Source organism: Neophocaena asiaeorientalis, unplaced genomic scaffold, assembly GCF_003031525.2.
Source record: "Neophocaena asiaeorientalis asiaeorientalis breed wild unplaced genomic scaffold, Neophocaena_asiaeorientalis_V1.1 scaffold540, whole genome shotgun sequence".
In the NCBI taxonomy this organism is placed as follows: domain Eukaryota; kingdom Metazoa; phylum Chordata; class Mammalia; order Artiodactyla; family Phocoenidae; genus Neophocaena; species Neophocaena asiaeorientalis.
Window position 1 is genome coordinate 4,625,155 of NW_020172141.1, and position 19,889 is coordinate 4,645,043.

A 19,889-nucleotide genomic window follows, 5' to 3' on the forward strand; every position below is an offset into this window, starting at 1 on the left:
CAGGGCCGGGTGAGCTGCGTACACCTCGTGCTACCTTGCCTGACGCCTGATCGGCTTTCCCCTCAGGGCGCCGGGGCCTCGGTAATCCGCACAGGCTGCGCGCAAGGCTGGTCTGAATTAAGGCTCATTTTAGATCGAGGCGGTTGCTCCCACGTGAGCCGCCTAAAGCTCGGGCTCGGCTTCCTGTTTGCGCTCCGGCGTGGATCCCGTGCTGGCCCTCGAGGCGATGCGGGCTCGGCCTGCCTTGACCTCAGTAAAGACCCTCGTTTGAGGCTAGCTGCTCCGTGCCTGCTGACTACAGTGGCCTGAGCTCGGGGTTCGTTCGTGCTGGGGAGGGCTCCCTGCAGCTGGGCGCCCAAGCCCTCACCGTGGCTCCCTGGATGGCATCTGCGGGGGCCGGACAGACCACGGCTGTCAAGGCTGAGGCGTCCCTGGGGGCTCCCCCGGCAGGTAAGCAGCTGCCCCCTGACCGTGTGCTCCCCCAGCATAAGCCTTCCTGGGCGCTGGGCTCTCCCAGCCCACCAGGTGCTTTCCGAACCCTCCAATTCGGGATGGGGGTTGGCCGGGGCAGGGGGGGCGGTGGGCGAGTAGTAGCAGGTCACTGAGCCCTGACAGCCCCAGCAGTTTCTGGAAGAGTCATCTCAGGGACAACTAGGGTAAGTGGGGAGAAGCAACAGTAGGCCGGGCTCAGGAGGCCCCTGCCACATGGGCCAGGCCTAGGAAAGGTGGCCTGGGGACTTGCATCTATTGATCTAAGAAGTAATGGTGAGCTTGGCACCTCCCAAGGCCTTCATCTTTGCCAAGGGAATTAGCTGGGGGTGGGCTAGAGCAGCATTGTGCTGGGAAGGTGGGCGGAGGTGTCAGTCCAGTGGTTCTCAGCCCAAGCGGCACTCAGGGAAGTTACCTGGGTGGGTCTAAGAATGCCCGGCATTGGAATTCCCTGGTGCTAAAAATCAAGACAGTCATTATCCTCGGTGGGAATAGTGACTGAACACGACGCCAGGGGCCTTAGAGGAGGCTAGTGAAGTAAAAATCTGTTTCTTGAGCTGGCTGCTGGTTACTCAGGTGCATTTAATTTATGAAAACTCGTGGAGTTGTTCACTTATATGTGTACTGTTCTGAATGAATGTTATACTTCGATAAGAAGTTAAAGAAAAAAGGAAAAGAAATTGCTTCCTGGGCCTTAATTTAGAACATCTGTGGTGGGACTTGGGTAGTGATATTTTTTAAAAAAGCTTCCAAGGTGATTTTTTTTTTTTTTTTTTGGCTGTGCCACGCAGCATGTGAGATCTTAGTTCCCTGACCAGGGACTGAACCCGTGACCTCTACATTGGAAGCACAGAGTTTAAACCACTGGACCAGCAGGGAAGCCCCCAGGTGATTCTAAAATTCAGTCAAGGGTTAGAACTGCTGGTTTAACCCCGAATTTGGTATTCCCATCCCCTGGAGATGAGCTTCAGCATGGGTGTGTGTGATACTAGAGGAAGTTAGTTGGGGAACTGCTGGGAAAGTTATCTTGCTCCCAAAAGTGGCCTGAGACAGAGATTTGAATATGGATGTCGTCACAGGTGGGGGTGAGGGGAAGGGAATGAGATGCTCGGGGCTGCTGCAGCCATTTTGTAGTCATGAAGGAAAGCCAGGGGAGCACAGCTGAACCGACTGATCCATGTACACTATGGATCTGATTTCCTGTACAATACACAAAGCCTACATTTTCTAATTTGTTCCATCACCTCGATCTTGATCCTGCCCTACCTACAATGCTTTTTTTTTTGGAGGGCGTACCTCCCACAGTGCTACACACTGCGGTCCCCCTTCCACCTCCTGCCCAGCACTCCCCTCGTGAGGGTGTCTTTGGATGGATGGGCTGAGAACACAACCTAGGCTGCCTCATAGCAGCACGCCTGGGGCAGGAAGGCTGCCCAGACCTCTGGTTGTCACAGGCTTTGGGTGCCTGAGTAACGAAGGTTTTCCTCCCCTTTTTCTAGACTGTTTTATTTATTTATTTATTTTTTTGCGGTACGCAGGCCTCTCACTTTTGTGACCTCTTCCGTTGCGGAGCACAGGCTCCGGACGCGCAGGCTCAGCGGCCATGGCTCACGGGCCCAGCCGCTCCGCGGCATGTGGGATCCTCCCGGACCGGGGCACGAACCCGCGTCCCCTGCATCGGCAGGCGGACTCCCAACCACCACGCCACCAGGGAAGCCCTCTAGACTGTTTTAAAATGTAGGTTTTATTATTATTCAGGGATGGCAGGGCCAATAGATCAGGAGACGACCACTCACAGTTCCCAAGAGGTGGGGACATGACATACAGGCCACTGGGGGAAGCACCAAGGTCAGTCAGGAGGGGAAACGCGGGCAAGAGCCTTTCCCGTACTTTCTGGGGAGTAAACAGCTGAGGCAGGGCAAACAGGCTTCAGATCGGCTCCTTTGAATAACCTCGGCTGGCTCTGAGGCCTACGACTCTGCCGAGGTGTCTGGTACCTGCTCTGGGGTGATTAAGGCAGCTGGATGGTGGCCCAGAACCCTGAGGGACATGGTGGCTGGTTTGCTGTGAAAGGTGCAGAGTTGTCTGCTCTTGTTTGCAGGCAGAGTTGTTCGTATCTCTGGGAATGGGCTGGCCCTGGAGGGTTAGTCCCTTCAGGGTCAGCAAGGCCCTCCATGTCTTTTCATGGCTTGATAGCCCGTATCTTTTTAGCACTGAATAGTATTCATTTTCGTTCTTGTAAACTTCTCCCTGGCTGGAAATGCACCCTGCCCCCCATCTTTTGGGCTTTGGGAGCCCTTGAACTTGGCAGTTCCCCATGAGGACCTCCAGTCACTGTTGAGGCTTGGCCATCCCCAACCCTTGCCCACCTTGACGTCCCACCAGGACCTGAGCCCAGGCGTTTCTGTGGGGAAGGTGCCTAGTGAAGTCTGGCTGGAGGAGGGAGGGGTGAGGGATGGAGGAAACAGGGGTTGGGCGGAGGTAGAGAGGGAAGCGGTTGCCAGATCTGGGGGTGTTGGGGGCTCAGGGGTGGCCTTGGGCATTTTGCAGGTGTTGGTCCTACCCGGCTGTCCTTTGCCCTGATGATGTATGGGGAGCTGAGGGACCAGGCCAGAGTCCCTCACTCCCCAGTGGAGAGCTGGGTGTTTGGCAGTCACAGGGCAGGGAGGAGGGGTCAGAGAGGAACATTGGCCCCCTGGCCTGGGGGTGCAGGGCTGAGCACAGCCAAAGGGCAAATGCAACGCCTTTGGGCCTGGTGAAGTGTAACCAAGTGAGGAAAGGTTTGCAGGGGCCCGGCCCCAGCTGTGCCTCGCAGGTCCCTGGGCTGTCAGTTGCCTGAAGGCAGGGCCCACAGGCCAGGCCTACCCCCAGGGGGACTCGACCTCTTGGTGCTGCAGGAGTTGCAGCCGGAGACGGCGTCCTCCTTGGATGGCTCTGTGTTGGCATCTGCTGCAGTGGGCCTGTGGCAACAGGGGAGCCCGAGGTCCACCCCACACCCCCGAGGTTGCTAGGCCACCCAATTTGTCCAGGCCAGTGGCTTCTGTTCCGGTTCCACACATGCTTCCTTACTGAGTCACTGAGCCCTTCGGGGCATGCTCCAGTGCCTCGTGGCACAATGAGGCTGCCGGGCACCGGAACCAGCTCCAGGGGAGACTCCCTCTCCTTGGTTGCAAGCCTCCCTGACCCCAGTGTGTGTTGGGGGCTTGCAGTGACTCTCCACCCCCTTCCCCTCACCACCCCCACCATTCCCAGGACCTGGTAGCTTTGGGTCCTTCTTCCCTGTGAGGGTCCTCGGCAGGCCTGAGCCCCTCACCGCTCTGCCCTCGTTCAGGGTCACTGCAGGGTCTCCAGCTCCTCCTGCCAGGAGGTGGACGCCGCTTCCTTCTGTGAGCGTGGGCCAGCCCTGTGGTTAGCGATGGCCAACAGTCAGAGGTGACCTGTGAAACTTCCCAGCTGGGTGTTGACATGGACGCGGCTTCCTCTTGCACTCCTGGAACGTTCCCTCGTCGGGCCAGCTCCACGCCATGAGATGCCAGGCTGCCCAGAGAGGTCCCGTGAAGGAAGACGGGGCCCCAGCGGAGTGCCCACTGACCACAGGCATCCACGGTGGACCATTCCACCTAGGCGAGCCTCGGGGCAACAGCGGACACATAGACACAGGTGCAGTAAAAGCACTACCCAGCTGATCCCAGCAGCCCACGTGATGTAAGTGGTGGCTGATTTAAGACACTTAAGTTTTGGCTATACAGGTGATACCATTTTTTATCTGTTCAGCATCCCATCCTTTGGGGGAGCCAACCTGGCCCCCTCCAGGTGGTCCCCAGCCCCCCTCCTTCCCACCCTTTCCCCTCTGTTGCTGTCACAGGTTGGCCCTGCCCGTCTTCCAGAATCTCCCTCTGGGGCTGGAGGTGTTTGGAGCTTAATCATCTCGTGGGCTTGCCCTTAAAAACCCAGATTTTCTCATTCTTGCTGCTTGGCTTGCTTCTAGGTCACGTGCCAACACTGGTCCCTCTCCCCCCTCCCTCCACACCATCTCGTTAGTTTCTCCTGTTTCCACTAAGGAGCCACGAATGACACAAACGTTGGCAGGAGGGAGGAGATGGGAGGCCACAATGCCCTGGGCCAGGGGCTTGGGGACAAGTTCTCACCTGAGAAGGGAGAGGTTCCCGAGGTCCCAGGGTCCGTGGCCCTGTCGCCGAGAGCTGAACTGCTGATCGTGTCCAGTGGGGGGTCTGCACGGCTGCCCCTGACAGTGGTGGGCCGTGGAGAGGGGCTCGCTGACCCCACAGTTCTCACCCGGCTGCGGGATGATGCGCAGGGCTGGTTGGCTGCTCTGCTCGGAGACTCCGTGCCGGCGCCCCTGGGCTGAAATCCTGGAAAACTGAACTGGGGCAGAGCCCGCAGGCGCTGCACGTGGCACTGGCTGAACTTGCAGTCACTGCAACAAGAGTGGGGCGTTTGCTGGAAAAGGCTGGAAGCGGTTGTTTGAAAGTCAACACCTGGGAGGCCTGGGAAGCCCCCAACCCAGAGGGAGTAGTTCCCGCGCTGGTGGACGGTCGGGAATTCCCACAGTCCTGCCTTGCTCCCAGAAGGCTCCGGGCAGCGATCCCGAGGGTAGCCTGGGGACAGAGAGCTTCCGCAGAGGGAAATGGAAGGAGTCGTGGGTTTCCGTCACCGTTTGTGAGACAAGGACCTGCCCTCCGGACAATGAGTGTGCCCTGCAGGCCGGTCCACTGAATGCCCTCCGTCTGGGGGGGCAGAGAGCAGTTGGTCCCTCGTTAGAACTGGCCCTGGGCGCCCCCTCCACCTCACCCGCGCACCGAAACCTGGCTCTGCCACCCGGGAGTGCGAGTCTGCCTCTCTTCATCTGGGCCTGGGAGTCCTCAGGGCCCCCCAGGCCTGCCCACACCTGTTCCTCCTGGGCCTTTGCTGCTGAACCCCTGGGAGGGGTCAGCCTGGTGACTCTGGGGGCCCAGGGCTCTGTCCTGTCTGGGGCCAGTGGGCCAGGCAGCACGTGGGCCGGGGGGCAGGGCAGGTCCCTTGGGTGGCACGGCCCCTCCTCCCAGCCTTTACTCATTAGCCAAGCTGTGCGGTGCCCCGGCCGGCTGGGCGAGGCTGGCTGTGCGGGTGCTCTGGCCTGCGGCGTGGCTGCTGCCTGGGCTCGGAATGGACAGCCCCCGGGACATGGTCCCCCCGGGCCGAGGGAGCCGCTGCCCTGCCCTCCGCAGGCTGGTCCCTGTCGGCTTCGGGGCCGAGGCGAGGACGCTCATTGTCCTTTCTGGACCCCTGGTAAGGAGGCGGCGGTGGGTGGAGGGCCGCCACCCAGGCATGACGCGAGGGCCGGGCAGGGGCTGCTCACGACCTTGCCCAGAAACTGCCCATGATGACCGTGTCCAGGTGGCCCCAGGGGCTGCTGCCCAGAGCCTGGCAGGGCCTGACCCCCTCAGCAGCGGGCAGCCCCCCTCCTCCCCCCGCCCCCCTGTCAGAAGGGGCAGGCGTGTCCCTCTTCGGGAACCCATGGGAAGGCTGGGCTGAAAGCCGAGAGGGCGAGTGAGGTCCCCTGCTGCAGGAGAAAGGCAGCCTCTGCCTGTTTTATTTCCAAAGGGAGAATGGCTTAGATGCATTTTTTTCCTGACCGTAAAGACTAATAAAATGTGCTCGCTGTAAGAGTTTCAGACGACACGAAAAGTTAGAAAAAACTTCTTTCTAATCCCAGCCCCTGGACAGAGCCGTTCCTAAGGTTTTGGTGTCTTGAACCCCGCTCCTCTGTGCGTGGCCTGACGAGCTGGTGACGATAGCATCGCCAGCGGTACCCTCTCCAGCCCCTGTGCTGGGTGCTGCTTGGCGGGGAGAGCGGGGCTCAGGGGTTAACGCAGTTGCGCAGCGGGGGATGGGGCGGGCCCCGGGCCTCCCATCACCCAGCCTGGCTGCTGCAGCAGCCTCGGCCGGCCACACGCTCGCTCCCCCGCTCTGGGTGACTTGCCCTGTGGCCTCGAGGGGCTTTTGCGGGTCTGTGCTCGGCCTCGCAGGGCCTGGAGAGCCTCTCTGGTGGGGCTGGGCTGTGAGGGGTCGGCAGGACTGAGGGGCCCTTGACCGTGCCCACCGTCCGCCAGTTCCTCTTCCAGATGCTGAACTTCATGATCTACGTCGTGAGCTCGGTGTTCTGCGGACACCTGGGCAAGGTGGAGCTGGCGGCAGTGACCCTCTCGGTGGCCGTGAGTATGGCCAGCGCCGCAGGGACCTTACCCCCTGGGTTCCGGGGAGAAGAGACAGCCTAAGGGCACAGCCGGACCTCAGGGCCTCGCCCAAGGCACACCACACAGCGCGGGCAGGGCCCCGCCAGAACGGGTCACGGGCTGCTGGGCAACCCCCCAGGCGCAGGGTCCCCCCTCCGGCTCCGCCTGACAGACTGCGCTCTCTCCTGTGTGTGCCTCCAGTTTGTCAATGTCTGCGGAGTTTCCATTGGATTTGGCTTGTCCTCGGCCTGTGACACCTTAATGTCCCAGGTAGGTGGGCCTCCGAGAGCCTGGCAGCGGCAGAGCCAGTCCTTCAGCTGCTGCAGAAACGGTGGGGCTGGGGGCCCACCTGAGGCCCCGTAAGGTCCCCTGGATCTGGGAGCCCGTCAGGCCCTGGGCCGGGGCAGCTGTCCCTGGCACACCCACCCCCAAGGGCCACGTGCTGCAGGGACCAGACCCTCCCCTTGAAAAGAGAGAGAGAGCCCTGGAGGGAAAGACAGTCCCCTGACCTCGAGTGCGAGGGCCCACGGACGGGGCCTCCAGCTCTCAGGGGCCCACAGCCCAAAGGCACTCAGCTCCGGGGGTCCCGGGCTCACGGTGGGCCTGGCTGCAGCTCACCCCCAGGGAGACTTGTCAGGTGCTCTCGCTCCGGGGGGCGGGGGGGCGATGCCTCTCCCATCGGGAGCTGTTGGCGAGCCAGGCACGACGGGCGGACGGAGGCTGGGGCTCAGCAAACAGCTGCTGCTGTCCCTCTGTGAGCAGGCCGAGCCCCCGCAGTGGCCGCCCCCGGTGCGATGGAGGGCTGCCCCACCCCGCCCTGCCGGGAGCCTGCGGTGCCCGCCCGCCCCCCAGCCCTGGCAGGGCCCCCGGGGCAGTGGGCAGGTGCGCGGGGCGTGGGCGCTGACCCGCTGTGTTTCAGAGCTTCGGCAGCCCCAACAGGAAGCACGTGGGAGTCATCCTGCAGCGCGGCGCGCTGGTTCTGCTGCTCTGTTGCTTTCCCTGCTGGGCGCTCTTCCTCAACACCCAGCACATCCTGCTGCTCTGCAGGCAGGACCCGGCCGTGTCCAGGTACCCCGGGCGGGGGGACCCCTGGCGAAGCCCACCCCCGGGCCCCGCGGTTCTCTGGGCCCCGAGCTGTCGCGAGCGCGGCCCCTCTGGGACGTTGCGGGGTTGCTTTGGAGTTGCTCCCGCGCAGCCTGCTGCTCCAGCCGTGGCCAGCAGGGGGCAGACCAACGGCCAGTTTTAACTGAGGAGGAAAAGACAGGATTTGCGTGGTGTTTGTGTTTGTGTCCCAGCGTGTGGCTGGAGCCTCAGAGATGGTTTTTGAAGAAGTGAAGGGTGCACCACCCCAAATTCCAAACAGTGGAAACAGGACTGAGCCCGACTTTGTTATTAATTTTAGATTTGGCCCCTCACGGGAACACCTTACTCGTTTAATATTATGCGCGTGGAATTTGGTTATTTCTTGATGTGATAGAACCTTTTTTCTCCCTTACAAACCACACGTCACCCCGAATTCAAGTTCCTCAGCCCTGAGACCGCGTGGTTGGGTCCTTGGGCCCCTCCTGCTGCGCCTTCCTAGCACGTGGTGGCAGCCTCCCCCAACCACTGAGGTTCCACTTGACTTGGGGGTCTTGTCTCAGGGGTAAAGCCTGCTGAAGCCTCTTCTCACACCCGGGGGCGCAGGCTGCTCTGCTCAGAGCCCTGGTTCTCCCGCAGGCTGGCCCAGGAGTACGTGCATGTTTATATCCCAGCGCTCCCGGTAAGTCTTCTGCTGAACTTGGGGAGGTTGGGCCCACACTCCCCGGGATTCTGGCTTTTTGCCTGTCTCCCCATCAGCTGGGGAGGCCATCGGCCCTCATGCTGGCGGCCGAAGGGGCCGGAGAAAAGTTCTCATTTTGGTTGGTGCAGATTGAACTTTTAAAAAGTAGCATGGGGACTTCCCTGGCAGTCCAGGGGTTAAGACCCCGCACTTCCATTGCAGGGGGCACAGGTTCAATCCCTTGTCGGGGACTGCAATCCCACATGCCACGCAGCAAGGTCAAAAGAAAAAAGAAAAGAGAAAGTTATTACAATATTATTTTTTTTTAAATGTAGCACGACATGTTTTTGTGATTAGAAAACCATTTATGGGAGAAATTCTGGAAAGCCTGGGGAAGAAAAAATTCAAATCTGTAATCCTACCACTCAGAGAGAACACAGGTTAATCCTTCTCTCCAGGATTATTTCTCTTTGTGGGCATGTGTGTTCAAACATACAGACTCATGTGTAGTGTGAGACGGGGCCAATGTGTGTATGTTGTATTATAACCTGTTTTTTCCCTTTCAAATAAATATGTCGTTAGTCTCTTGATAGCCTTCCACAATATCCATTTCAAAGGCGATGTAGTATCCCCTAGTGCCATAATTTATTAACCAATCCCTACATGTTAGGTATTTAGGTTGTTTGCAATAGTCACTATTATAAATTAGATTGTGATAAACATTCTTATAGAAAAATCTTTGAACATATGGAATGATTTCCTTAAGGTGCATTATTGGAATTAGAGTTGCTCTGTCAATGGCTTTTTTTTTTTTTCCCTTTTAATTAATTTATTTTTTTAATTTTTGGCTGTGTTGGGTCTTCGTTTCTGTGCGAGGGCTTTCTCTAGTTGTGGCAAGCGGGGGCCACTCTTCATCGCGGTGCGCGAGCCTCTCACTGTCGTGGCCTCTCTTATTGCGGAGCACAGGCTCCAGATGCGCAGGCTCAGTAGTTGTGGCTCACGGGCCTAGTTGCGCCCCGGCACGTGGGATCTTCCCAGACCAGGGCTCGAACCCATGTCCCCTGCATTAGCAGGCAGATTCTCAACCACTGCGTCATCAGGGAAGCCCTGTCAATGGCTTTTGATGCCAGTTTGTACCAGTTCTACCCCCAAGAGCAATATTCTCATCAGCACAGAGTATTATTAAAAATTTTTTTCCAATTAGAAATGTTATTTTAACATGCATTTTATTGCTAATGAAGGTGAGCATTTTTTCGTGTATTTGTTGATCATTTGTTTTCCTTCTGTGAATTGTCCATATCCTTTGCTTATTTTAGTGGGTTCACCTTTTTTTAATTATTTTAACTCTTGTTAAATAATTTTTTAACCCTTTGACATGTCACAAACATTTTTCAGCTTTTCACTTGCCTTCTAATTTTCTATACTTTTTTTTTTTTGCGGTACGCGGGCCTCTCACTGTTGTGGCCTCTCCCGTTGCGGAGCAACAGGCTCCGGACGCGCAGGCTCAGCGGCCATGGCTCACGGGCACAGCCGCTCCACGGCATGTGGGATCTTCCCGGACCGGGGCACGAACCCGTGTCCCCTGCATCGGCAGGTGGACTCTCAACCACTGCGCCACCAGGGAAGCCCCGATACTTTTGACTTAGAGTTTTTAATGCATAGTAACAGTCCCATAAATCCCATCCTTTATGATGTCTGTCTTTGGGCTTAAAAACAATGAACCCATTGCAAATTGTAGAAGCACTTGCCTATATTTCCTCTGAACCCTTTCAGTGGTTTCTGTCGTTACATTTAAGACTGTAATCTAACAGACTTTTTCTAAGACTCATCGAATATTCTCTCCTTTCTCTGTTAATTTATTAAATACTAAATAAGCAGTCCATCCACTCCGATCAGTTTCTGAGATTCGAGACCCGTCCAGTGGTCTGTGTCCACCCCCAACCCATTGCTACACTGTTTGATTTGCTGTGGTTCAGTGCACGCGGTACCAGGTGGCAGTGCTGTTTCGGAGGAGTCCATCTTCTCATCTCCGGCACCCCCTATCCTCCTCTGCACACCAGCACTGGGGATAGAGCTCTTAAGGAGGGGGCTGGGAAGGGGGCGGGTCAGGGTGAATACGTGCGGGGTGCCCACAGGGGATGCCAGGCCTGGAAGGGAGCCCCAGCCTCACCCTCCTCCTGTCTGGAAGGCCAGTGCCATGACCTCTTTGGGGCCTGGCCAGCTCCACATTTCTTCTGTATCATGGAAACCACCTGAAAAGTCTGGTTTTTCTCCTCCGAGCCTTTGGCTATTCAGACCAAGTGAAGGTATCTTGTCAAACAGGGCCATTGGGGCTGTGTCAGGGGGAAACATCACGTTATCACTGTGGCAGCAACTTTTTTATCAAATAAACAAAGTCCCTCCTGTACAATGGTGCTGCAGAGTTTAACTACCAATAAAATAAGAATCATAATGACTCTTGATGTTTACACGATGCTTACCTAACTCTTGGAGCACTTAAATGTGCCAAATACTGTTTTGTAAGCACTTTGCAATGTTAACTTTGTATATGAACGTATGTATAAATATTAGGGATTCACACGCATGTTATTGTGTGTGAGGAAACTGAGGCACAGAGAGGTTAAGTAACTTGCCCAAGGCCACACAGCTCATAAGAGGCAGAGCCAGCGTCTGAACCCAGCTCCTTGCTCTTGCTGACTGAGCGGTGCTGAAGAGAGGCGGAGGGCTGAGGGGAGGGTGCACAGGGGGTGCAGGCCCCGGGCCAGGCCTTGACAGAGGGCGGAAAGGACAGGGCGGTGCCCCTGACACACACACTGACGCACAGGCCCTCTCTGTCCTCGGCAGACGGGGAAAGGCCCACCACCCCCGTGGGGTCTCCAACCTGCTCTGCGGAGGCTGCTGCCGCCACACCCCTGGGTGCCCCCCGGCTCCCTCAGTCCAAGGCCTGCCCCCTCCAGGTCCTTGTCTCTGGCGGCTCGAGCCAGGCCCAGGGTGTCCCGACCTGTGGGTTTGGGCTCAGGAGCCCTGCGGCTCTCAGGCCACCTCCCTGCTGGTCCCAGGCCGGGGGCTGGAGCGCAGGTCGGCACACAGCCCATCTCTGGGGTCCCAGAGGTACCGTGGTGAGGCAGTTGCCCCACCTCATCTAAGAAGTGCCTGTTAGTGTCCGTCTGGTGGTGTTTCGGTAGTCGTTGCTCACTTCGCGCGTGTGTTTACTTTATACAGGCAAATTTTCTTTACAGCCTGCTGGCCAAATATCTGCAAAACCAGGTAGGGGTCCCTGGCCGGAGCTGCCCCAGCCCCCACCCCGTTCCAGTGGGCGCGGTGTCCGCGGCCCCCTCTGTGCTTTGCCCCATCCTGACCGCCACATGGGGGCCCTCGAGGAGCTGCGTGTCCCCAGCCTCCGCCCACCCCCCTCAGTCTCACCCTCACCTACTTCAGGGCATCACGTGGCCCCAAGTCCTCAGCGGCGTCGTGGGCAACTGCGTCAACGGGCTGGCCAACTACGTCCTGGTTTCCGTGCTGGGCCTGGGGGTCAGGTGAGCACCGGGGCTGGGGGCCCAGCATCTGGGGGTCGTGGGCAACTGCGCCAACGGGCTGGCCAACTACGTCCTGGTTTCCGTGCTGGGCCTGGGGGTCAGGTGAGCACCGGGGCTGGGGGCCCAGCATCTGGGGGTCGTGGGCAACTGCACCAACGGGTTGGCCAACTACGTCCTGGTTTCCGTGCTGGGCCTGGGGGTCAGGTGAGCACCGGGGCTGGGGGCCCAGCATCTGGGGGTCGTGGGCAACTGCACCAACGGGTTGGCCAACTACGTCCTGGTTTCCGTGCTGGGCCTGGGGGTCAGGTGAGCACCGGGGCTGGGGGCCCAGCATCTGGGGGTCGTGGGGAACTGGGGGCTGCTGTTCCCTGGGGTTCTGGGGACCCGCTGCCAAGGAGACAGGGTGAGGAGCCGCTGCCCACCCCTGCCCGGCCTGCCTGAAGGGGCCCAGAGTGGGTCTCCCCCGGATGGGGCCCATCCTGGGATGGGGTGCCGGCAGAGCCCGGGCCCGTGGCCCTCCCTGCCCGGGCCCGGACTCAGCCGTGGCCCCAGCCCTGCCGTCCCTGCTCTGCCAGGGGCTCGGCCTGTGCCAACACGGTCTCCCAGTTCACGCAGGCCGTCTTCCTGCTGCTCTGCGTCGTGAAGAAGAAGCTGCACCTGGATACGTGGGCAGGTGCGAGGGCCGCCCTTCCTGGGGGCTGAGCGGGCAGGTGGCAGGCGGGGTCCCAGCTGCAGCCCATCGCAGGAGGCCTGGCCCGGGCCTGCCCGCACGTCCCTCAGGGCCCCCACAGGGGGCAGGGCCCTGCTGCAGACAGGCCCAGGGAGCTCTCTGCCGGCTCCCTGGTCTTGGGGGGGAGACTGGAGGAGCAGCACGGGTGGTCGGCAGCGGCGGTGCCCACGTTGTTCGCTGAAGCTTCACGACACCTCGTTAGCCTCGTTTATTTACGTGGAGGAAGCTGGTGCAGAGAGGGTTTGTCATTTGCCCCAAAGGCCAGAGGTGGTACGTGGTGGAGCCTGGACCGAACCCGTTCCCAGGCCTCAGGTTCTGAGCTCTTAGCCCCTGAGACAGCGCCAGCGGCACTGGCCAGGCATCCTCCTCCCCCCATGAGCTCCCTCCAGCCCCCACCAGCGCTGGGGCCGCTGGCTAGCCCCCCACAAGACGCCCAGGTGCCCGGGCCGAAGGCAGGGGGCGGGGCAGGGGGCGGGGCCGCAGGGTGGACCGCGGCTCAGCTGGCGGGCCTCTGCTCCTAGGCTGGTCCAGCCAGTGCCTGCAGGGCTGGGGCCCCTTCTTCCGCCTGGCCGTGCCCAGCATGCTCATGACTTGCATTGAGTGGTGGGCCTACGAGATCGGGAGCTTTCTCATGGGTACGTGGACAGCAGGGCGTGGGGAGCCGTGTGGGCCGCCCCCCAGCTCAGGACCCCCTCTCCCGGATGGGCGGTCCCCCAGCCCGGCCCGTCTCCCCACCGGGCCGTGAGCTCCCGGCGCTGCCCGGCATAGGCCTGGCACTGAGTGGACGCCTGGGAGTGGTGGTTAGTCAGCGAGGGAGTGAGGTCCCGCTGATGCGTGAGCAGCCGTGGGCATCGCCTGGCACGTTGTGTGCTCATCAGCGGACTGGGTCCAAACAGCCAGGGCTGGGGTGGCCCCTAGAGACCTTCTAGTCCACCCCTGACCCAATCGGAGATGAGAACATGGACCCCAAGAGTTAGGTGTTCCGGAGTCACCCGGCAGGGCTGAGAACTGAACTCTGCTTTCCTGCCCCTGGTCCAGTTTTTCCCTTCTTCGTCACACCTCATACACAGAGGAGAGACCCTGACCCTGTAACACCTGGGCAGGGGTCTCCTGGAGGGCTGGAGCCCAAGCGGGAGCTTTCTTTGCTGCATCTGCTCTTGGAAACCACTGGCCCCTCGGCCCCCGAGCGAGGGGCTTGCTGTCAGCCCTGGGCTGTGGGCTGGCCGGCCGGGCACTCACCATGTCCCCTGCCACCCCCAGGCCGGCTCAGCGTGCTCGACCTCTCTGCCCAGGCCATCATCTACGAGGTGGCCACTGTCGTCTACATGGTGAGGCTCGATGGGGGCGCCTTCGCCATGCCCTGCCCCCAGCCTGGCCCCCTGACAGCCTGGGGGTGTCAGAGGAGGGGGGAGCTGTCCCCTCAAAGGCTGTCTCTGTCTCCCGAGGGACCCTCTGGACCTCCTGTACCCACCAGGCCCAGGCCCTGCCAGACACACGTGGCCCACGGCTGCTCTGCTGAATTCCTGATGTTGCAATTGTTTTGAATTAATTACCACCATTTAAAATAGGGAGATTTCACATCGCAATCTAGATACTGGCATTTTTTTGAAAAATGGGACATGCCATTTAGCAGTGAGCCCACGTTCCTGCACGCCCCAGCTGGTGGGCGCTGGGGAACAGTGGCCCTCGTGAGAGCATTTCCTCGCGTCCACCGTGGACCCCGCAGCTCCTTCCTCTCCCCCGGACACGTGGGTTGTCCCGTGTCACTCGTGTAGCATCTGCCGGCCTCTCGGGCCATGCAGTCTGTGACCCTAGCTTTAATCAAAAATCATCACACACTAAACTAATTTATAAGGTGATACTTGTTACGGATGGCTTCCGCTGAAACTTTTTTTCTTACAGGGAGCTTTTCTAACATAGTTAAGACCACATCCACCTCTTCTTTTTTTTTTTTTTTTTTTTTTTTTTTTTTTTTTTTTTTTGTTGGTGGGCTTTTTCTTTTTTTGGCCTAAAAAAAACGAACCCGTGTCCCCTGCATCGGCAGGCGGACTCTCAACCACTGCACCACCAGGGAAGCCCCCACGTCCACCTCTTTAACATGCGTTTACTCCTGAGTTTCCGGCAGCGCGTTGATTTCGGTTGCCTGTGATGTCTGATGGCCGGGCCCGTGGGTTTGGCCCTGGGTAGCCCAGCCCACCTCCCAGGTCTCGGCCTGTCGCCAGCAGCCTCGCGGGCCCCGCCCCCTGGGACACATCCTGCCTCCCTCTCAGCCCCCGGGGCAGGAGGGGAGCTCTAACCACCACACCTTCTTTTCTCTGATCCCAGATTCCCATGGGGCTCAGCATCGCGGTCTGTTTCCGAGTGGGGACGGCCCTGGGAGCCGCAGACACCGTGCAAGCCAAGCGATCTGCCGTCTCAGGCACCCTCTGCACAGGTGGGTGGGGTCGGGACCTAGGCGGGGGAGGGCTTGGGAGCCAACAGTTCACCTTCCAAGCCTGTCATACCTGCCACGTGGCCTAGAGCAGCCCCTCTGACCAGCAGCAAGCCTGCTGTGCCCCTTCCGCTCCTTCCCTGCCGCTGGGGTTCTGGGCTGTCAGTTGCCATCCCTTAGTGCGACCCTGGGAAAGCCGGTCCCTCTTCGAGCCTGCCCTGTCGGCATTTCCACGAGCTTGGGACCTGCCCATCCCAGCCCTCAGAGTGGCCCCATCTATGTCCATCCTGCCTCTGCTTTCTGCAGCTGCCAGGCTCAGATCAGCTCCTCGTGCAGAGCAGTGGCTCTCAGGCTTCAGCCCTGGGGGTGGGGTAGGGGTGTGTGTGTGAAAACACAGAACCCCACCTGCCGGAGTTTCTGACTCCGTAGGTCGGAGGTGATGGTCTGAGAATATGCATCCTCTAACCAGCTACCAACGATGCTGCTGCGGCCGGTGCAGGGACCCCACTTTGCGAACCACAGGAGGAAAGGTGTTTCACATGTGGTGCCCTCCTTGCCAGACCACACACGAGGGTCTTAGTCCAAATGAACACGGGGTGGGGCTGGACGGGTGGAAGCTGGGCCGTGCCTTTGGTCTCTTACAGTTGGCACCTCGCTGGTCGTGGGCACCCTCTTGGGCCTTCTGAGGAATAAACTGGGCCACATCTTTACCAATGACGAGTAGGTAATCAGTTGTCTCACTCACTGCTGGGGATGCCCGGTGCTCCCCAGCTGGTCCCCAGAGACGCCCCCTCTACTGCTCACCTGTCGGTAGATGGCACCAACCAAAGGGCAGGGCAAAATTTGGGGGCTTCTCGGGGGGTTAAGACGTGTGTCCCCCAGACACAGGGAAACTCAGAGACAAGAGCATCAGTTAGGTTGGCGTGGGGCAGGGGCAGAATAGAAGGGACGCGAAGGGCACTCCAAGGATGTGCTCGTGTCTTACCGTTCCCGTTCTTCTGCAGGGAAGTGGTCGCCTTGGTCGGCAAGGTCCTGCCGCTTTACGTCATCTTCCACCTGTTTGAGGCAGTCTGTGTGAGTCCTCCTCTGACCCGCCCCCCACGTTCACGCCCCCTCCCCGAGGCCGGTCAGCGCTGTGAGCGTTGGCTCACCGATTCGCAGAGAGGGCTGACCGGAGAAGAAGCGCCCGAAGTGTCTACTCGTGTTGGTTCTGTCACTCAAAATAATGAGCCCCCTTGTGTGCAATTCCAACGCGCCAGAGATGCACGCAGACGAGCAGAATCCTGAACACTGGCCCCAGCGTAAACTCACAGATCCGTTCCTTCCTGTTCCCCAGAGCGGGGGCCAGGAGCAGTCGCGCCAGTTGCCAGAGCAAAGGGACACTTGGGAGGCGTGGGTCGGCCCAGAGTACAGCGGGCCTGACTTCCTGCTCCTGTGATCGCTAAAGGGCAGGTCCCGTTTAGTGCAGGTTTGAACTATGTGAACTTCTAAAAGCGTGGCGGAAAGAAAGAAAGCACTGAAGTCTCATTTGATAAGCAGAATTTTGAAATTCTGGGTCTTCTACTTCACATCTCGGGTCCCGTGAGTCTTTCAGGAAGGCATCCCGAGCATAAAACCCACATCTCTTCATGGAGTGAGTGCTTAGCTAGCGGCACAGAACACTGGGGCAGACACCTGCACGAGAATTATTATCAACTCTTACGGGAAATAAATAACCTTGGGAGAAACTATTCGTGCAGGATTTCTCCAAAAGCCCCAGTGCTCTCTGCCCAGTTTCCTGTATGTTCCAGGACTGGCCTTTGAATTTAGCCGGGCGGATACCTGGCGCACGTTTCTGACCTCAGCAGGACCGCTTGCTCTGGGCTGGTTTTCGGCGTCAAATCCATAGCGTTTACCGCAGAACGTTAAGAGAAACTAGCTTATGGGTTCTGTTAATTGCTTTTGTCATGGGCTGGTGTTAAGGGCAGTATTATTACTTTTTCTCTAGCTCCAAGGTGAGGCCACGGCTGAGAGATTCCTCCTGCAATGTAAGGTCAGGGGGTGCTCTGGCTTCTAAATGTTCTGAAGGCAGCACCTCTCCGTTCAGTTTGCCCACCAGGGAACCCGAGGTAGACGTGCAGTTAGCAATTGCAAGGGACCTTCGAGCTTGTGTATCCGCATCTATCATCTTTCCCCCCGGCTAGACCTATATCATTCTTTTTTCTTTTTTTTTTAAATTAATTAATTAATTTATTTTTGGCTGCATTGGGTCTTCGTTGCTGCACGCGGGCTTTCTCTAGTTGCGGCGAGCGGGGGCTACTCTTTGTTAAGGTGCGTGGGCTTCTCATGGCGGTGGCTTCTGTTGTTGTGGAGCACGGGCTCTAGGTGCACGGGCTTCAGTAGTTGTGGCATGTAGGCTCAGTAGTTGTGGCTCACGGGCTCTAGAGCACAGGCTCAGTAGTTGTGGCGCACGGGCTTAGTTGCTCCATGTCATGTGGGATCTTCCCGGACCAGGGCTTGAACCCGTGTCCCCTGTATTGGCAGGCGGATTCCTAACCACTGTGCCACCAGGGAAGACCCGACCTATACCATTCTTAATTTATGTGTTCCATGGACCTAACCTTTATTTTATATTTTTTATAACTTTCTTGGGTTTTAATTTGCGTGCTGTAAATTCATGCATTTTAAGTACATAAGTCAGTCCTTTAAAATAAATTCATATTTGTGCAGCCAGCACTGCAATCCAGTTTTAGAATATTTTCATCACCCTCCAAAATTCCTGGGGCCTGTTTTTTTTTTTTAATTAATTAATTTATTTTTGCTGTGTTGGGTCTTTGTTTCTGTGCGAGAGCTTTCTCTAGTTGCGGCGAGCGGGGGCCACTCTTCATCGCCTGCGCGGGCCTCTCACTATCGTGGCCTCTCTTGTTGTGGAGCACAGGCTCCAGACGCGCAGGCTCAGTAGTTGTGGCTCACAGGCCCAGTTGCTCCGTGGCATGTGGGATCCTCCCAGGCCAGGGCTCGAACCCGTGTCCCCTGCATTAGCAGGCAGGCTCTCAACCACTGCGCCACCACGGAAGCCCCATGGGGCCTGTTTTGAAGTCACTCCCTGCTCCCATGGCCAGCCCTAGGCAATCCACTGACTTGCTTTCTGTCTGTGTGAACTTGCCTTTTCTGAATATTTCATAGACATGGAATCATACAGTCTTTCGTGTCTGGTTTTGTTCACTTAGTGAAATGCTTTTGAGGTTTGTCCATGTTGTAGCATTTTTCAGGACTTCACTTCTTTTTTGTGGCCGAATGGTGGTCCATTGTGTGGCTGTAACATGCTTTGTCTACCCATTCATCAGGTGATGAACGTTTAGGTTGTTTTCAGCGTTGGCTGTTGTGACTAAGGCCGCTGGGAACGCTCACGTACAAGTCATCATGTGGACGTATGTTTTTGCTCCTCTTGGTAGAGTCCTAGGGCTTGAATTGTTAGGTTAAAGTGTATGTTTATTTTTAACTTTCTAAGAAACCATTAAGCTGTTTTCCAAAGCAGCTGTACCATTTTACATCCCCACCAGCAATATATGGGGATTCCAGTTCCTCTCTCTCCCTTGCCAATTCTTGGTATTGTTTGTCTTAAAACTTTAAAAACAGAATTTATTGTTAAGACCAGTTTTGGGTTTACAGAAAAATTGAGAAAATACAGCGAGTTCCCATAAACCCCTCTCTCTCCTCCTTTCCCCTTTTATTTACATCCGGTATTAGGGCAGGACATTTGTTTAGTTGATGAAAGAATATTGATACATTGTAATTAATTAAGTCTGTCGTTCTCCATAGGGTTCATTGCTGGCATTGTACATTCTATGGATTTTGACAAAGGTATAATGACATGGACCCACCATTATAGAATCATACGAGATACAAACTACTATATATAAAATAGATAAACAACCAGGTCCTACTGTAGAGCACAGGGAACTGTATTCAACGTCCTGTAATGAACCACAGTGGAAAAGAATATATCTATCTATATCTGAATCACTTTGCTGTACAGCAGATACTAACACAACATTGTAAATCAACTATACCTCAATTAAAAACAAAGAATCATGGGAGTTCCCTGGTGGCCTAGTGGTTAGGATTCGGCACTTTCGTTGCGGTGGCCCGGGTTCAATCCCTGGTCGGGTAGGGCCAAAAAAAAAAGGAATCATATGCATAATTTCACTGCCATAAAAATCCTCTCTGCTCCCCCTGTTCATTCCTCCCCTCCTCCCGCTGTCCCCCTCCCTCACCCGCTGACCATCTCTGATCTTTTTATTGTCTCTGTAGTTTTGCCTTCTCCAGTGTCTTCTAGTTGGAGGTAAACAGCACGTAGCCTTTTCAGGTTGGCTTCTTTCATTTAGTCATGAGCACGTAAGGGGCCTCCACTGGGTCTTTTCGTGGCCCGACAGCTTGTTTCTTTTTGGCACCGATGCTTCCCTGTCTGGACGGACCACATTAAAGGACAGGGTCGTTGCTTCCAAGTTTGGCCAATTATGAATAAAGCTGTGGACATTGTGCAGGCTTTTGTGTGGACATAGTTTTCAACTCTTTCTGCAAATCCCTGGCTGCATGGTGGTTGGATAGCATGGTAATAGTATGTTTAGCTCTGTAAGAAATTGCCCTACTGCCTTCCAAAGTGGCTGCACCATTTTGCGCTCCCATCAGCCATCGGTGAGAATGCCTGTTGCTCTGCATCCTC

At 57.2% G+C, this 19,889-nt stretch overlaps 1 protein-coding gene across 18 annotated transcripts in view; it reads left to right on the forward strand.

The window, feature by feature from the left end:
• Window positions 1-5,597: 5,597 nt before the first annotated feature.
• SLC47A2 (solute carrier family 47 member 2) overlaps window positions 5,598-19,889 on the forward strand; it is a 32,938-nt gene continuing 18,646 nt past the window's right edge. For 11 of the 18 annotated variants that reach the window (XR_003004096.1, XR_003004095.1, XR_003004097.1 and 8 more), the window contains exons 1-13: window positions 5,598-5,778; window positions 6,603-6,704; window positions 6,927-6,995; window positions 7,656-7,793; window positions 8,445-8,487; window positions 11,710-11,754; window positions 11,926-12,329; window positions 12,630-12,696; window positions 13,275-13,388; window positions 14,014-14,081; window positions 15,079-15,187; window positions 15,829-15,904; window positions 16,189-16,258. Coding sequence is in view for 15 of the 18 variants with exons in the window: in XM_024752420.1 (XP_024608188.1) it covers window positions 5,656-5,778; window positions 6,603-6,704; window positions 6,927-6,995; window positions 7,656-7,793; window positions 8,445-8,487; window positions 11,710-11,754; window positions 11,926-12,329; window positions 12,630-12,696; window positions 13,275-13,388; window positions 14,014-14,081; window positions 15,079-15,187; window positions 15,829-15,904; window positions 16,189-16,258 (1,428 nt within the window). In the remaining 3 variants the exon portion in view is untranslated. Of the gene's footprint in view, window positions 5,779-6,602; window positions 6,705-6,926; window positions 6,996-7,435; window positions 7,794-8,444; window positions 8,488-11,709; window positions 11,811-11,867; window positions 12,330-12,598; window positions 12,697-13,274; window positions 13,389-14,013; window positions 14,082-15,078; window positions 15,188-15,828; window positions 15,905-16,188; window positions 16,259-19,889 lie in introns of those variants that run through there. The other 7 variants (XM_024752492.1, XM_024752494.1, XM_024752428.1 and 4 more) reach the window with 6 other exon arrangements.